This window comes from Rhinatrema bivittatum, chromosome 1 (genome assembly GCF_901001135.1).
Source record: "Rhinatrema bivittatum chromosome 1, aRhiBiv1.1, whole genome shotgun sequence".
NCBI classification, from domain to species: Eukaryota; Metazoa; Chordata; class Amphibia; order Gymnophiona; family Rhinatrematidae; genus Rhinatrema; species Rhinatrema bivittatum.
In genome coordinates, this window is record NC_042615.1 from 521,885,031 (window position 1) to 521,903,355 (window position 18,325).

Here is an 18,325-nt window from a genome sequence, read left to right on the forward strand (position 1 = left end):
AACATTTGATGCTTTGGATCTAACAGAATTACTGGAGAGATCAGAGGAGGAAGAGATTCCATGAGCACTGCTATTGGTCTTCTTTGTGTTTGATGAGGATAAGGCCTCAAATCTTCGCTTATATTTTTGTAAGGATGCTGTTTTTTGTGTGGAGGTGGGGTGGAAGATTAGGGTTTATCCTGGCCTTAGAAAAAGAACTCAAGATAGATGTAAAGCTTTTGGAGATGCACCAAGAGTTTATCACTACTTGGGAGTATTTTTCATTGCTCATTTCCTCTGTACAGGTATAGTAAAATGTCAGCAAGTCACTTGTCCCTTTTTCGAACCCTCACAGGTTCATTTTTTTCTTAGATTCTAAGCATTTGGGAAGTGGGGGAGAACATGGGAGCCGACTGATTTATTGGGTTGGGATTATGAATAGACAGTTTGGATCTTTGTCAATTTTCTATATTTTTTTTTTAATGGGTTTTTTTTTTGTTTTTTTTTAGTTGCCATACCCTCAGTGGCTCTCTCTTGGCCTTCCTTTATTGTGAACTAACTGGAGAGATGTGCTTTGTTTTCTTTATCTTCTTTATTGTTTGCATATGAACTATTTCTGTATCAAATGTATGCTTGTGTAAATTTTGGAAGTTATAAAGTTTAAAAAAATTGATATACATGCTGTACCATTTTCTTGCCCTCCCATTATCTCATGTAATTTTAGTGACATCAGTTAAAAAGAAATAAAATACATTGTAATAACTTCTGGGAGAAAAATTCTTTTTTCTAAATAATCATCTATAGTGATTGCACTGTGCTGTCAATTGGCTTGCCACATTTAATTTAACAAGAAAATACAACAAGAAAAACACTGAAGCAAATCTCCTCCATGCTTCCTGCTGAAGTGCTTCAACATGTTCCTGATGCTGAGGGCTATTTCAGAGATGTGAAGGAGGAAGGCCTGTCCAATGGGAAACGAACAGACATGAAAATTTCACTCAAGCCAAAACAATTTTCAGATGGTGACGACTCTGGGTCATTCTGAAAACCTAAAAATTACAAACTATGCATCCCTGTGCAGAGTGAAGGGGTTAAATCATTTCCACCTTGGTGCTGCATGGATTTTTTTTTTCTGTTTCAGTTTTAAATGCTGTTTGCAGAAATGCAGTACAGTAACACAAATTCATAACAGCTAAGGGTTCTCAGTAAATAATCTTTTACTCATGGGCGCTTCTTGTACATACCATCATATTTGCTCTGAGTTAGAATGGTGACATCATCTCCTTTGGGGATTTCGAGCAGGAAGAGGACCGCATCCTCACGAACAATGCACCTGAAGTCCTGGATGTTCACCTAAAACAAAGGCATGAAACATTCATATGTAAAAAGCTCTTGATTAAGGACCTGGTGTTTAAAATCAAATTTGAATTACTACATTTACATGTATTAAATACACTGTATTATTGAAATAATCTCTGCCCCTCCCAACCAAGTTAAGATTTCTTCTTCCTTTACAACACTCAAACCTGTCCTATGAATCCTCTCCACTTCCAGCCAGTTGGATTTTCAGGATATTCACAATGAATATGCATGACAAATCCACATGCACTGAAGACAAAACATATGCAAATTTATCCTATATATTCATTCTGCATATCCTGAAAACATGATTGGCTGGGATATCTTAAGGACATGTTTGAAAAGCCCTGCTTTAAAATATACAGAGGAAGAGAGAACACAGGGATAGTACCAAAATCTTTGGGATGTTACTCAATTGTATGCCAGATACTTTTGGAGGCCAATTTTGTATTCTCTGGGTATTTCCAGGCTTTTTTCATTGGGTCCTTACAGAGCAAAAGTCTATTAACTGCATCCAATAGGGTTTAGGTCAGGAAAGTAAAGCAAGTTTGTATACCATAAAATGGGGTTCTCCATAGACAACAGGATGAAAGAGCCATGACACATAGGTGATGTCATCAGACTGCAAACAGACTCATCTCTCTAGTTGCATGGGAGTTCCCACATGCACACACAGCCTTGTGAGCACCACAGTAGATTGTAGAGCTTAGATTTAGCTTAGTAGGTTGACTCCTCAGGGAGGTGGGTGGGTACTAAGCTTGGCTAATGTATCCTGCTGTCTACAAAGCACCCTGTTTATGATAAGCAAACTCACTTTCTCTGTTAGCAAGCAGGATTGAATTAGCCATGACACATGCTGAGACCCAAGCTGAAGGCTGCAAGCAAAGCATTTACTGAAAAAACAACCCGGGGACCCCCCTTCCCCCAAGCCCAGGGAGAGGAAAGTACTGGGTGAAGAGGATATGCAAAATTGGTTGTCCAAAGATGCTGTCGCTTCCAGAGAGAGAGAGAGAGAGAGAGATTGTTTAGGCAGTAATGGGACATGAAAGTGTGAGCCAACAATCAGGTTTCAGCTTTGCACATGTCTTCAATGGAGATGTCAATTATGGGGGGGGCCACTGAGGTAGTCAGGGATCTTACTTGATGAGCCTTGACAGAATCTGGGATCTGGAGGCCAGCTACAGCAGTGGTTCTCAACCTTTTTCCCTTCATGACACACCTGACAGACCACGCTCACACATGTGAGACACTGCTCATTACAATTCACGGTGGAAATAAAAAATAAAGGCCCAGTATTATTTTTATTGTTAAGAATATCACAAGGGAAAGATATGCATTCGGTCTGAACAGAAATTGCATAAATAGTAAACATCCCACACCAAAACAGCACCAATTTCCAGTACTGAAACAATAAACACCTTACCTAAGAGAAGGCAACACTGAAAATATTACACCAGGCCTTAAGACACCAATACAACTCCTATTAGGAAAACAGAACAAGCCAGGCTACTATAAAGCCCTACACAGAAACTACATGCCAGCAGAGAACCTCACCTGAATCACATGTGCTGACCCTCACCTAACAAAGAATAAAGAGACCAGAAGCATGCAGACAGAAACTGGATTGGAAACTGAAACAAGCCAGGATCTCTGTAAGCAGTGTAACAAAGGAAAAAGAGAAACATCACCAGTCCTTATAAAACAAATCAAGAAATATAAAATCAAAAGCAGCAAAATCATACTAACAAAAAGAACAGATTTTGAAACAGCTGATGAATGGAATATCCAATAATTAAAAACTCATATCAAAAATTTCTAGATACCAATAAAATATTTCAAAATAGCAGACACAAAGGCGCAATAATAAAAATAATAAGGATACAAAAAATGTTTTGCTCTGCATACCTGGGAACATTTGATATCCAGGTGCACTGAGATTGTTTTGAATTAGGAGGAAGAGGGGTGGTTTGCTTGCAAATTTCTCCTCTCTCTCTCACACACTGGCTCTCAATCGCTCACATATACACATGCTTTTTCTCTCTCACTTATATAGGTTCTTAATTACACATTTACACACATGCTGTCTAACTTTTCACAGGCTTTCAATCACACACATACATGCTGTCTTTTTCTCTCACACACAGACTATCATTCACATGCTTACAAACATTCTTTCTCTCATTTACACACAGGATCTCAATCACATACTCACATGCTCTCTCACCTAAACCAGCTCTCAATCACACACAGACATGCTCTCTTCTCTTACTTGACACACAGGCTCTTAATCATACCTACACATGATCTCTCTCACACACAAAGGATCTCAATCACACATGCATACTCTTTCACACAAACAGGTTTTCAATCACAAACTTACATACAGGTTCTCAGACATACACTTCCATTCATGCTCTCTCACACACACAGACTCTCGTTCACACACACAGGATCTCAATCATTCACATACATGCTGTCTCACTCACACACACACACAGAGGATCTCAAACTCATATGCTTCTCATTCATTCACCCCCCGCCCCAAACTAGCAACAGCAGCAGCCTCCTCCACTTTCAGCCCTCACGGAGAAAGGAGTCCCATCAGCTGCAGGGTTGACGATGTTCCTCGTTTTTCTCCGAGCCATGCTGCTCATTCTTCAGGCCACGCCTCTCTTCTCTTCTTTGGGAGAATGCTGCCCGCACTAGCATGGTCTCTTCTTCCCACGCATGCACCTGCTGCTCACTACTTCCTCTTCTGGGTCACCGGTGCCTCTGACTCCAGCTGTCCTGCCCAGGCTATCAGCGTTTTAAGCCCGGGCAGAAGACCTATTTCGCTCGGGTAGGGGGAGCAGCTGGGTTAGTGGGGAACCAGGAAGTGTGGCAACACACCTGCGTGTGCTTGATGACACACCAGTTGAGAACTGCTGAGCTAGAGCATATTAATATGTGATACAGTCTGCTAGTTTGGCAACAGCTACTTTTAGTCTATTAAGATCATAGGAGATGAAAAGCTGAAGAGCCCAAGGATGTGATTGAGTTTTCTTTGGATAACAGGTCAAGACCCTTTTACAGCCCAATGAATGGAGGGTCTTCTCTCCCTTATGTGCATGAGGTCTCAGAAAAAAATATGGGCAAAATAACTGATTCAAATGAAATGCTGAAACCATTTTTGGCAGAAACTTAGGATAAGTATGGAGCACTTCCCTGTTGTGCAGAAACCGTAGATACATGAGTAATGAGCTAAAGCTTGTAGCTCGCAAACTCTTTTAGCCAAAGTGATGGTGACTAGGAATATTATTACTTTCCAGATAAGAAACTTTAAGGAAACTGACTCACCAGTTGTGCTATGATGACATTAAGATCCTATGATACTGGTGGTTTAGCAACTGGAGGTCTCATGCCACAAACCTTCCATGACTTTTGATACCAAAGAATGGATGAAGATTCCCAACTGAGCATCAAGTCTCAGATCAAAGTAGTGACCAAAGCAGCTTGCTTACACTTTAAGCCATAGGTAATCTCACACCTTGACTATTGCAATTCTCTCTACACCAGAATTCAGTGCCCTCAAACACTGCCTACAACTGATTCAAAACACCTCACCCTGCCTAACAATGACTGCAAACAAAATCTGACCACATCCTTAAGACCTTTCCCTGGCTCACAACACACTAGCCTACCAAATTCAAACTACTAACTCTTGCCTTCAAAAACTCAAAGTCCTAGCTCCAACCTGAGCAGATCTTTAACTGTATTATATGCCAACCCACTCTCTATGCTCTCCGACACAAATCAATCTAGTAGAACCATCCCCCAGAGACTTATGCCTCAACACTACAAGGAAAAGGACCTTTGCAGGATCGGTCCCAAGTCACATCAAAATTGTAAGAGACCTATTTTCTTTCAGAAGTATGTTGAAACCTGGCTGGCTGAAGCAGCTTTCAGTACTGATAAATAATATATACCTGCTAATTTCTGTGCATAGAAACCCCTCAACCTCTCGCATATTCTGCAACCTCTGGCACTCAAACAGCCTCATATGGTAATACGCACTCGAGACTCTAATCCACCCCATACTAATTAATCCAATATCAACACACAAGGGTAGTATATTAAACAATATTGATTATTATGACATTTATCACATTTACAATCCTTTAATAAATTATTCAAATACTATTACATCAATGAATTTAATGGCAACAATAACATTTCATTACATATACATGTATAAAAGTTTAATTCATGAAGACACCCTCATTGTGCATATCCTCCCCTATTGCACTTATATTAACATCCCCTAAGATATCTCACATTCATCCTTCACATTCATCCATCCACATACATCTAAGCCCTTCACAGGGCAAAATTAAAATTAATACCCTCCCCTTAATACAAATATCACTTCCTTAACCAAGATTTTTTGCATACATTGTTTTCATATATTAAGATATTCCAAACCACACTATTTTATCATATATTGATATTGTCACAACCCACTATTTTATGACAAGGACCCTTGTTTCGCTATATATAGCTTCTTCAGGGGTTATTTCTTTTCCATCCAGGAACGTTAAATAGAAGGGCAGATAATACCGGCCCTTGAGGAACCCCCATCATTCTGATGTCAGATCGTCAGATTTTACTTGATAAACGCAGAAGTTTAAAAAGAATTCAGACCATTTCAGGACACAACTGTCAATACCTATACCCTTTCAGACAGGACAATAATAGCGGGTGATTTCCTGTATTGAATGCTTCAGATATGTTCAACAGTACTCAAATGTAACTGATGGACATCTCAAAACTGCGTCTGAATAAATCCAGAGCTGTGAGAAGAGTCTCACTACTATGACTGGGGCAAAACCCAAGCTGGTAGGTGTCAAGGATGTCATGATCATTCCAAAAATAGTTTTAACTGTTGAAACGGACTTCTCAATTATCTTTGACAGGAAAAATAAAGATGAAAGAGCAATAATTTAATGGGTCATTCAAAATAAGATTTTGATTTTTTTTTTTAAACAATCAGTGCTACTCTAGCCTTTTTCAGCTGATTTGGAAGAAAAGGTTCCTCAAGGGAGAAATTTACCAATTTAGAAAATCAGCAAAATTGCTGCACATGTTCAGTGTTACTGTACTGCATGAAGAGCTACTTAAGATGCCAACTGCCTGGGCTATTTCTGTTTGAGAGACATTCAAAGCTTTCCCAGCAACGTGTTTTCATCTATAGAGGACTCCTGAATATCTATGAAAAAGCCAGCAAAAATTGTATTTTTTTTAAGCGAGAACTTCTGATGGAGAAGAATACTCTAGTAAGTCAGGTTAGAGGTCTGAGGAGATCCCCATAGATTCTTCCTCTGAACAGAGATATGGAGGGACACTAACCATAATTCTGATGAAGATAATGGCAATTGGGGCAGGGTCCTCTCTTGCCTCAGAGGGGAATATTCCCGGGAATACTCCAGATGGTGGCATCCTGTGCTCCCTCCTTGGACTGGTTAGATTCTTCCGAAGAGAGATGACTGGTGCAGGCTAGTTCCCACCACTGGGATCTCGGACAGAAGTTCCTGAAGCATGGAGATGGACTCCCCCTTGAGGGAACAAACATGACATTATGGACAGAAGAGGTTGAAGGGGGCCCTCTTTGTCACTGGCTGCCAACAAGGTAAAGAAAGTCTTCATCAATTTAGCCACTTGCTCTATGGACTGTTGTGTCCTTTGACCTGGAGTCGGGGGAAGATATATTCTCCTCTGAAATTAGTATAAAGTCAGTATCCTGAAATGCTCACACCAAGCTCTCCAGGGAGAAGCTCCCAAAGAGTTAATTGCACCAGTGGTTGTGTAGAGACCAGAGGTACAATGGATCATAACAGATACGGAGTCTCCAAATTAAGCCCATAGGCCAATATTAATTGCAAGGAATCTACTCTCAATCCCCTAAAACTTGTTCTTACATTACATATGTCGAGTACACTGACGGCAAAGGGGGCCGGTGCCCAGTATAATCGATGATACATGCTCTGGCACCAAATCCTGTTTCAGGGGTGCCAACTGCAACACTGGATCAGACGAATGGCATTTTTTCTTTTGCAAATACAAGCCCTACAAGGAGAGGGATGCAAGTCCATGGGTGATTGAGGAGTTTGCTGGCTCCTGCATTTGATGCTTCCATATCTTGCTTGACCCCTGAATTATGGCAGTTCTGGACCCAGTACTATAGTAAAGGGAACTGTTTGAGGAGCTTTAGCTAGACTCATCAATTGCAGGGAGCTCAAAAAGGCCGCCCTTCTGACAGGCGGATTGGGCCCAACTTTTCACCAACCTGCAAAGTTCCTCTATCTTCTGGGCCCTGTTTTTCTGGGATCTTGGCGACATTCAACCACAGTCATAACAGTTAGCCAAGTTGTGATCAGGACCTAGGCATGTGTAACTGACATTGTTACTGATGATGATTAACATCTTGTAGTCACACAAGTCACAACTATTGAAGGTGGTCCTCTTGGAGCCAGACATCACGATTTTAATTTTTTTTTTTTTTTTTAACTGTACCACTGAAAAGTGCTATTGAGGGGCTGCTGAGGCAGCATGACAACTTGAAATAAGAGTTAGCTGAAGAAAAACTTCAATTGAAAAAGGCAAAAGTAGTAAAGAGAGGGTACATGTTTGCTCTTTTATGTTACTCTCTTATGTTGCTAAAGTTTTCACATTTCTGTTTATTGTCCCCGCACGTTCATGGTTCCTATGTTCATTGTCTACGCCATTCGGCGACAGTTTTAGTTCCATGTAAACCGGTGCGATATGTATCCTATACAGGAGCATTGGTATAGAAAAGTTAAAAAATAAATAAATAAATACATGTCATGGAGAAGCTCAGACAAAAAAAAAAAAAAGCATGTGCATGCGGAAACTTCCGCACACACTCCAGAGAAAAATCTTTATTGAGCTAGAGAGATGGGTCTGCTCAGTGCCATCGGATAACGTCACCCACGTGTCATGGTTAATTCAGCCCTGCTTGTTGACCAGTGTTTCTCAAGCCTCCAGTGCATGCAAATCTCTCATATACATATTCATTGTGGATATCCCAAAAACCACACTGGATAGGGTGTAGGCCAGGACCACAGAGAACCACCTATCTAGACAAGCGTACAGAAAACCCACCTTTTTTTTGGGCTTGGCAGTTTCCTCCTCCTCTGTGCTTCCAGCTCAGTCAGAACCAATCTATTGGGCTATGGTGTCATGAGTCTTCATTCCCAACTACTTAGGGTTCCCCGCTCACTCTCCTCAACTCGGCCCAGCCATAGCAGAGATAGTCTTCAAGCCAAGGGACCACAAACCAGGGCTCTCTCCAGAATCGGAGTCTGGCCCCTAAGTGTCAACTTCAAGTGATGGATGAGACTCCCTCCCCCAAAAGGACTGTTGATGCTGCCAGTACAGGATCGCTAGCTTGCACAAGGAACAGAATCCTGACCAAGGAATCAAACCCAGATCCTCTACATGGCAATGCACAGCACTGCCATCGAGTTGGCCTAACTCACCCTAACTTAAAGATAGCTGTGTGGCCACTGCTGAGCATTTTAGCAATACTATTCATTGTGCTAACACGCACTTTTAAAGAACAGCATCCCAATGTATGCCTAGAGTTGACGGTATACAGGTGCTCAAAGAATGAAGTTGGGTTCACAGAACATCTGGCAGATGGGCAGTAAATGGGTGATACAGATGAAAACTAATTTATTTCATGTTACCTTAAGCAGCTGGTCTCCTTCCTGCAGCCCCTCCTGCTCAGCTGCACTTCCCTCCTGAACACCAGCAATGAATATTCCCACGTCGTTTCCACCAGCCAAACGCATGCCAACACTGTCCCCTTTCCTGAATCTCACCATCTTTGTACTGGGACTAGAGTGTATGTAGGCAGATACATAAAACATAAGAGGGGCATGATGATATTAACAGTCTAAATGCAGGACACAGACCACTACTTCAATATGAATTTACAAAAAGTTCAAAATTGTATTATTCAGCATGCTTTGCATCATACACAATTTGCCATTTTTTTCAAAAAATGTTTACTGATTTTGGAAGGTAACCGTAAAGAATAGCTAACTTAACATAAAACACGAATTGTTAAAGATATAACAAAATTAAACTACAAAAAAAAAAGAAAAAATATTACAGATTCATGCAAGGTGTGCTTCAAAGTTGCAATAGGTGTCAAGACTAAGCTGCTCATTTGAATACGGAAAGGAGAAAAAATCTGTTCAAAACTAAACAACTTTCACTTTCAAAGGCTTAAGCTTTGTTATAGGACTATTTAAAAAAAAACAAAAAAAAAACCCAAAACAAAAAAAAAAAACAAAACACAAAAAAAAAACAAACCTATTTCAGTTTTCTGAGTTGCTTCCAACATAAGAGGAAATCAGACCATATTTCTTAAAACAATAGGATCTTTCAAAGTGTTGCAACTCTTAATATTTTTCAAATCTTTGAATTCCAGTTGGAAAGTTTAAGTGGTCAAACCCTTTCATCTAGATGCAACAGTGAGCTTGGCTGCCAATCTCAGAAAAATGTGCGAGTTTGTTCCCAGAAACACATGAGGGCCCAGCTTGCCTCTTCTCTCCCAAAAAACATGTTTGACTAAAGAATATTACACAATACCAACTCCAATCCCCAGAGTATATAATATAATATATGACGCATAAACCACACTCATTCAAAATTAGAACTTTGAAAGAATGGCCATCATAATAGGCTTCATCGTTTAGTTTAACACTTCAAGACTCAGCCTTATATTTAATCATTGGTCACAAAAGTTCAATATTTTTCAAGTATTTTTCTTTGCAACACTTCAATAGAGTTATGTTCTGCTAGAACTTCATATGTTTCTTGTTATATTTACATGAAAGTACTTATCTTTTCTCAGTGCAATTATTTAAAGTTGCCAACACCCTTTTTATTGTTCCAAACACCCTTCTTATTTTTCCAGCACCTGCAATGGTCATTTGAAGCAACAATCTAAAAACATTGATGATATCAGATACCCGACACAGGACACAGTTTCGGACTGCTATCCTTTTTCAAGGGCTTTTCAGCTGCTTCCAATGCCGAACGCCAGTAGCTATTGTTAGAAAAATCATCGGGAGATACCCATCCTCCAATAGTGTGCACTGTGCCTTTTTCTGATAAAGCTATGATGATTGGATCATTGATTATACGACATGGGCCAGTTTTGAAAGCGCACAAAGTGTTTGCAGAAAAGCCTATCATAGCATACAGTCGGGGAAGAAATATTGGCGATTTGCTTGTGCACTCGTTTTTAAAACCACCAGCGATCTTTGAGAATACTCAACCATGAGGACATTGGACTTGTCAACATTGTTCTCTGTGTAATCAAGCCCTAACAGGAGCATATTGGATTGATACATGAGGTATTCAACATACAGCCTATGAGTATACAGATTGTTCATCATCATATGTGGTTTATTTGATAATTTGCCCTTGCAAATTATATTATGTTGGAAGAACTAAACGGATGATTCATACTAGATTGGTAATACAGCTGCGATGTTCTATCAGAGGCAAGATCCAAGCTCCGATGGTCATACATTGCATGGAATTTCAACACTCCTTTGATGATTTATAATGGAGAATCTTAGAACAAGTATATGCCAACCCACGAGGAGGTGATCCGAACGGTCTTTTAAATTATAAAGAGCAACAGTGGATTTTCAAACGCAACACAGTATCTCCAGAAGGATTAAATGCCGCTATTGAGTGGAATTCCCTCATCTAAATTTTGGGGGAGGAGCTTGCTGACGTGGGTACCGACGTATATTACTCTAGGAGTATTTAAGCCAGTTCTGGGGATTGCCGGAAACATACCATAAGAAAACGCTGAATCCCATTATGCATGACAGCAACTAATAGTAAGTAGTGCTGGGTGCCCTGTTTTAACCATTGACTTGGGATTTTTGATCCAGAGTTTGAGTAAAGATTCTAAATAGCGTTGATATTGTGCTTGTTTGACGCAGCTGAAAAGCCCTTGAAAAAAAGACAGCAGTCCGAAACATGGTCCTATGTCGTGTATCGGATATCAATGAATTTAGATTGTTGCTTCAACTGACCATCGCAAGTGTTGGAACAATAAGAAGGGTGTTGGAACAATAAGAAGGGTGTTGGAACAATAAGAAGGGTGTTGGCAACTTTAAATAATTGCACTGAGAAAAGATAAGTACTTTCATGTAAATATAACAAGAAACATATGAAGTTCTAGCAGAACATATCTCTATTGAAGTGTTGCAAAGAAAAATATTGAACTTTTGTGACCAATGATTATATATAAGGCTGAGTCTTGAAGTGTTAAGCTAAACGATGATGCCTATTATGATGGTCATTCTTTCAAAGTTCTAATTTTGAATGAGTGTGGTTTATGCGTCATATATTATATTATATACTCTGGGGATTGGAGTTGGTATTGTGTAATAGCGTTTGTGATCACCAACGGTCCGTACATACACTTGTTCACCTACCGCTAATGCCTATAGATTGACTAAAGAATATTCCATAGCAAGCTTGGTATTGGCAATTATCTCATTAGCCCTAAACCAAAAAGTCTGCAAGTGAGTGCAGTTCTAGCATACATGTTTTTAGGGCATCAGGCCAAATTTTGCTCATCAGAGCAGGAGTGAGATAAATCTTGTATAAGACCTTGTTACTGGGTGACCAATTAAGTTGTGCAAATGGAGGAGCTAGATATTTTTTTTTTCAGATGAAAGGCCAGTGGTCTTTGAAAAGGAGGCCCTAAACACTCATGTATAGCAATAACTAAAGACAGTTTTGCCTTACAGAGCAATTCCAAGTAACACCCTCCCGGACCCCCGCTGGACTTTTGGCAAGTCTTGTGGGGGTCAGGAGGCTCCCCCAAGCTGGCTAAAAGTTCCTGGGGGTCCGGGAGCGATCTCATGCATGCGGGCCGTATTGCCAATATTCAAAATGGTGCCGGCGCTACCTTTGCCCTGTCACATGGTAAGGGCAAAGGGCCATCGGCGCCATTTTTTTTAGCGCAGCTGATAGCGTGGGAACGGGAGATCGCTTCCTGCAGCCCCCCTGGACCACCAGGTATGTGTAAAACGTTTGGGGGGGTCAGGAGAGTGGGGGAGGCTAAGGGGGTAATTTTAAAGGGTCGGGGTGGGGTGTTTTTTGTTTTGTTTTTTTTTTAATCGGACCATTTATATTAGAGGCAGCCAAAATGGCGCCGATGGCCCGAGAGCAGGAGATCACGCCGGGACCCCCCCCACTGGACCACCAGGTAATTTAAAACATTTTGGGGGGTGTTCGGAGGGTGGGGGATTTGTTTTAAAGGGTCGGGGTGGGTTTAGGGGTTGTTTTGGTGTGCCGGTTTTCCCGCCCTCCCTCGATTTACGATTTTTCACGATAAAATCGGGGGAATTTCTATTGTATGGCGACTAACAATTTTTGACAATTTAAAAAATATCTGATGATTTTTTTAAATCGTCAAAAAACGATTCACATCCCTATTTATTATGGTTGCATTGTATTTGTTTTTGTTATTCTGTGTTTTAGTATCGATATGTATGTTTTATTTCGTAATTCACACTGGATGATTTTATAGGAAAATGTGGAACATAAGCTTTTTAAAATATTTTTTTTTTTTTTTTTTTTTTATTGTGAATGCATTCAACACCCATTTTTGCTACTTCCATCCGCCACTGTAAATTACTGGGCAAATTCGAGGTGCTACACAGACATTCCCAAAAATCCCTTATGTTCCCAATTATGTTCTTTTTCTTAAGATTTTCATATAAGAAAAAGGAAGAAAAATAAAAAAATCGAGAAAAAAAAAAGGGTGTTAGATACCCAACCTTCTATAAATCTTTCATATTCATATACTGTCATCACATCTTTTTCTAATAGCCTTAGGCACATCACCTATATAACTTTCTTTTTTAAACTTACTTATCCCAAGTTATCATACACTCCAAAAATCTCATTCCTGACTGAGCTAAGATTTTCCATCAAGCATACAAAACTCATCTATCCAGCAGGTGATTCTCTTTTCCAGGGGCCAAGCACTCTCTCATTTGTGCGCTGGTCTCACTCCAAAAAACATTATTTGTACTGCCTTTCAAGACATGTAATGATCAATTTCATTTCCTTAGGGTCTACTTTCAGCATGCCTTCAAATATTGTCCCTCAGAAGTCTTAATAGAAGACAAAATCTTTGTTTTTATTGTTATGCAAAGATGGTAATTTTTGGCACATTTCACATGGATACAAAATATTTACACGTGCATTCTGATCATTAGTCTCTGGGTTGTGTAAACTTCTCCCTTCTCACACATGCTCTTTTTCTTCAGTGGCTGAGCGTGCATGCATCATGCGTGTACTTTCCCCAGCAGACGAACGCATGCATAGTCAGTGCACACGCTTCTTCCAGGGTGTACACTTTTAGGGACACAAAGGCTGGGCAGCGATCAGACCGCTATTGAGCCAGCCATATATGCCTGCTACTACTGTTAATCTATGTGCTCAAACCACACACTAACATCCCCTGGCAGGCGAAAGCTGTAAGATAGTAGCACCCGCTCCTCACCCAGTCTCCATTCCTGAACATACAAACAGAACAGATGAGTCGACATGCAGCTTAAAATCAAATGCACTCTCTCGCACACCTACCCATATATTTCTTCATCTTCAGGGCTAGGGCGAAGAAATTTTTTTGGGACTGCTTTTGGTGGCTGATAACCTGCACATCAAAAAAGGGAGGAGAGGAGAAAAAGATGCTGCAAAATAGTTTGCAAAATTATGGCTGTTAACTTCCAAAAATCTATAATACTTAACCAAAATAGGCAACATCGGCCTTGTAAAATAAAATTAGGGCCCTTCATTTTCAGTTTTAACAGATGTTTACTGAAAAATTCCAGGTTATAGATGAACCATTTCCCCTCCCCACCCCACCCCACTGATTTTCACTCTAATTTTGTAACACTCAAAGATTTGTTTTGGTCCCATAGAATTTATGGCCGGCCCAGGCTAGCGCTCCCCCCCCACCCCCTAGCACAGAGTAATTCAGCCATTCTCCCTGGTCCACCACAGGCCCTAATCCCCACCAGCACAGGAGAAGAGGCTGAGCAATGTTTCATCCTTCTGTCCCCCAAAACACACACGGATGTGATATTTACACAGAGAAACCAAACTGAATTTTTGCACAGATTATAAAGAAATAGTGATAAATTCCCAGGAAAAACAAAATAAACAAACTGAAAATTAAGAGCCTTATATAAATCTCTAAGTTTAAGTATTTCCTGTCCACAACAGAACAGTTAGCAAAAGCAGAGAGATTGCTGAAATGCAGTTTTTCTCCCAGCAGAAATCTCTACAAAAGGGGAATCAGTTTCCACTTTCCCCGGTCATTTTGACTAACTCGGTTGAAGTTGCTGTGGTGACAGTTTTGCTACGAAACATTGCATTTACCTGGCAAACTATCAATATAAGGGAATTGGGGGTGTGGGAGGGAAGGAAAAAGCACATCAGTGTAGTCTGTCCTTGCAGGCAAGGTCAGACACAAAGATTCTCAGAGATCAACCTGCTGAGTCATCGACATGCTTCTGATCCCTGCTCATCTCTGTAATCTCAGCGACTACAGCAATGGGAGTAGCAGCGTCCTCCGCAGTCATGACTTTGAAAGGAGTGGGCATGGCTCCCATCCTGGCCAGTCTATTTGGCGGGTCCTCTTTTGTGCTAAAATGCAAGAGGAAAAAAGGAAAAAACAAAACACACAAAAACAGTATGTTAGTTTCCTAACACTACCACTTAATACATAAAAATAAAGGCAAATGAAGAATGCAAGGTCCCTCCAGTAAGCCCATTCCCGATACAATAACGCAGAGCCTGCCCAATCTCAGGCTTTACCCTCACATCTTCCTTTGTAAGGATTCACTATGCTAACCCCTGGCTATTTAGTTATTTTAATTCTGTTACTGTTTTGGCCTCCAGCACCTCCCCCCTAAGATGCTGTTCCATGCATCTATTACCTTTCCTATAAATATTTTGTGTTATTCCAAAGGCTCAAAGATTGTGAACTCATGAGAAAAGCTCCATGAAAGAGGCGGTGTCTTCTTCTGCATGCAATGCTGCACCCGTGCTCTATCCCCTTTTCTCTCACTCAATGCAGAGCTAAAGTAGAAATATAGAAGAGAGGGAACTTTCCCCACTTTAACATTTTACAAATGTTGCAACAATACGGTTGGAGGAGTTTCAGTTGGTATCTCGGCAGCAGTCCTGTGCACTATGCTAAAGACCAACACTCAATCCCCAGGTTTGGCATTTGCTGTCTGGTCAGCCAGAGCTGGGGATGCTGTGAAGGTAATATTCACTACCCCTGGGGAAGCAGTGTTCACTGATGGTTCTCAAGGCCTCTAAAGAGGATGGATTTACAGGATATTCCTAATTAGGGATGCACAGCATTTTTTTTATCATTTCGCTTTCAGTGCACACTAAAAACAAACAAAAAAAGGATGGAAAAATGAAGGAAAAAAATTTTTTTTTTTTGGCCACATACCCCTACCCCTAATGAATATGGATGAGAAATTTGCATACAGCTGAAGAAGTGTGAATACAAATCACTCATATATAAATTAATTAGGCAGATTCTGAAAACTTGCCCCTGCTGAAGTCCTCTAGGACCATCTGCGAATATCTTTGCCCTAAGGGAAGGGAGTCTCGGTTATCGCTTACTGACACATGCTGACCAGACTTAGGATGCCTATGTACTAGGTTCTGGAAGAAGCCACGGTTTGTGGCTGAGGACCATCTTTACAATGGTTGTGGCTAGGTGGTGGAAGATATTGCAACATGGTAGGAAAAAGCTATGCATAGTTCCAAAAGAAGAGCCCTGGCATAACAACTCAACAGAGGTGGTTTCTGACCGAGCAGAAAGTCCAATATGATGTGGAGGAAACTGATGGGACAAAAATAGAAGTTTGAAGGAGAGAAAAAGCCAGAGCCCCATATAGAAAAAAGAGGTAGGAGCAACACAAGCAGACATGAGGCAAAAGAACCTGCAGAGCAAAAAAGACAGATAGGGAGTTTGCTGTTAAAAAGATAGTTGGAGCAGAAGAAAAAAAGTCAGCCTGGGGACAATGCCAGAAACACTGTTGTTGCCAATGTATCTTTCCTGCAGGTAAGTATATTAGTGCCTACACAACTATTTCTAGCACTATCTTTTGTACCAAAAACCACTACTTCCCTTGCTTCCTCTCTTCTCACTTTTAGGAACCTGCATGACTGTCCAGTGTATATTTCAGGAGCAGAGCAGATATCAGCAGTGGTGGAAGCCTGGTAAACAACACATTGCTAGTGGTGCTATTGGGAAGGGAAACCAAACTCAGAGGCCACCCATCGTGGAGACCTTGCACTAGCTCAGAGAATAAATGTGGTTTTAATATTTAATTCCATTCTTTCATGTGCCTCTATTTTGTGTGATACATAACATGAAAAAAATCCACGCTAAAAAAAAAAAATTACAATGACCAGTCTAGCTGCAATTCTGACAGACAAGTAGTAATGAGCACTGGGAAATTATTGGTGAAGGGGATAGGCAAGAAATGTTGTGAGCCTCATCAGGGTCTCATGCAATAAACAACTTGACAGACACGCTGAGCTTGCCCAGCATGCCACTATCCCATGCAGGGTCCCTCTTCAGTCTTATAACATAGAATTTGTGAAAAATAAAACAAACGAAAGAACCCAATTCTGCGGGATACCGGGCAGGTTTCGTGAGGACTAACATCCTGCTGTCTTAGGAGAATACCTGTTTCAGGTAAGCAACTCTGCTTTCTTCTAGGGCAAACAGGATGATAGTCCTTACACATGGGTGAATACGTAGCTACAGGCTGCTCCCAAACCTAAGAAAGCCAGCACGTAACCGGTGCCAACTTGCACACCAAACAGTGCTGTTACAACAGCAGGAGACAGCCTGAACCAGAACAACGGGCCTCAGGGTAGGAAGAGCTGGGTTTACGGCTGAAACAGATTACGGAGGACCGACTGACCAAAATTACTGTCACGTCATCCATCTTTGTCCAAACAATGAGAGGCGAAGGTATGGCGGGAACTCCAGGTCGCCACCCTACAGATTTCATGTATGGGTACCGCACGCAAGTGAGCCACCAAAGCTGACATGACTCAAAGAATGAGCCTTGACATGGCCCTCACGTTGCAGCCCCGCCTGTGCATAGCACAATGAAATACAATCCGCTAACCAGTTGGCTAGGGTCTGTTTGCACACAGCGACTCCCAAATCTGTTCTTGTCAAAGGAGACAAAAGGTTGCGTGGACTGGCAGCGAGTCGCCGTCCTGTCCAGGTAAGAGACCAGGGCCCTTTTGCAATCCAGAGGGTGCAGGGCACGCTTATCTCAAAAAGCAGTTCTTTGTTATTGCTAGAGGACAGTTCAGGAACCCTTACCATCCTTAAATATTAAAAAAGTGTATTGCTCTAGCTTTAACTCGCAGCAAAAAAAAAAAAAGTATTATGGTTAGGTGGATAGACCCACAATGTTCCAATGGTTGACATGCAGGATTTCACTTTTGGAGATGGGTTAGGCACTGTAGGGGAAAGATGATGATGAAGAGGCAGATCAATTTGTTTCTACCTTGCAAAAAAAAAAAAAAAAAAAATCTTAACAGGCCTAAGAGTATTTTAAATTTTTTTGAAGGCTGCAACTGGCATAACATTTATTCCATGTGTATTGTGGGGGGGTGGGAAACATAGAAAGCAGGTATGGAGGTCCTTGAATAAAAGCTGCATGATAGGTGAAAATTGTACCATTTTTCAGAGTAAACATATGGGACTAATTCATGGTTCTATATGATAGGTTTTGGTTAGATAAATGTTTGCTCCTAGATTTATTACTTGACTGACTGTAAAAGTCACAATACACTCCATAAAACAAACAACTGCTGGGGAAAA

General features: G+C 40.9%; 1 protein-coding gene across 4 annotated transcripts in view; it reads right to left on the minus strand.

Moving 5' to 3' along the window:
* TJP2 (tight junction protein 2) overlaps positions 1-18,325 on the minus strand; it is a 250,962-nt gene that overhangs the window by 55,368 nt on the left and 177,269 nt on the right. For all 4 annotated transcript variants that reach the window (XM_029612832.1, XM_029612820.1, XM_029612840.1 and 1 more), the window contains exons 9-12: positions 14,942-15,096; positions 14,032-14,101; positions 9,084-9,234; positions 1,224-1,332 (exon numbers count right to left, since the gene is read on the minus strand). In XM_029612832.1, the coding sequence (XP_029468692.1) occupies positions 1,224-1,332; positions 9,084-9,234; positions 14,032-14,101; positions 14,942-15,096 (485 nt within the window). The remainder of the gene's footprint in view (positions 1-1,223; positions 1,333-9,083; positions 9,235-14,031; positions 14,102-14,941; positions 15,097-18,325) is intronic.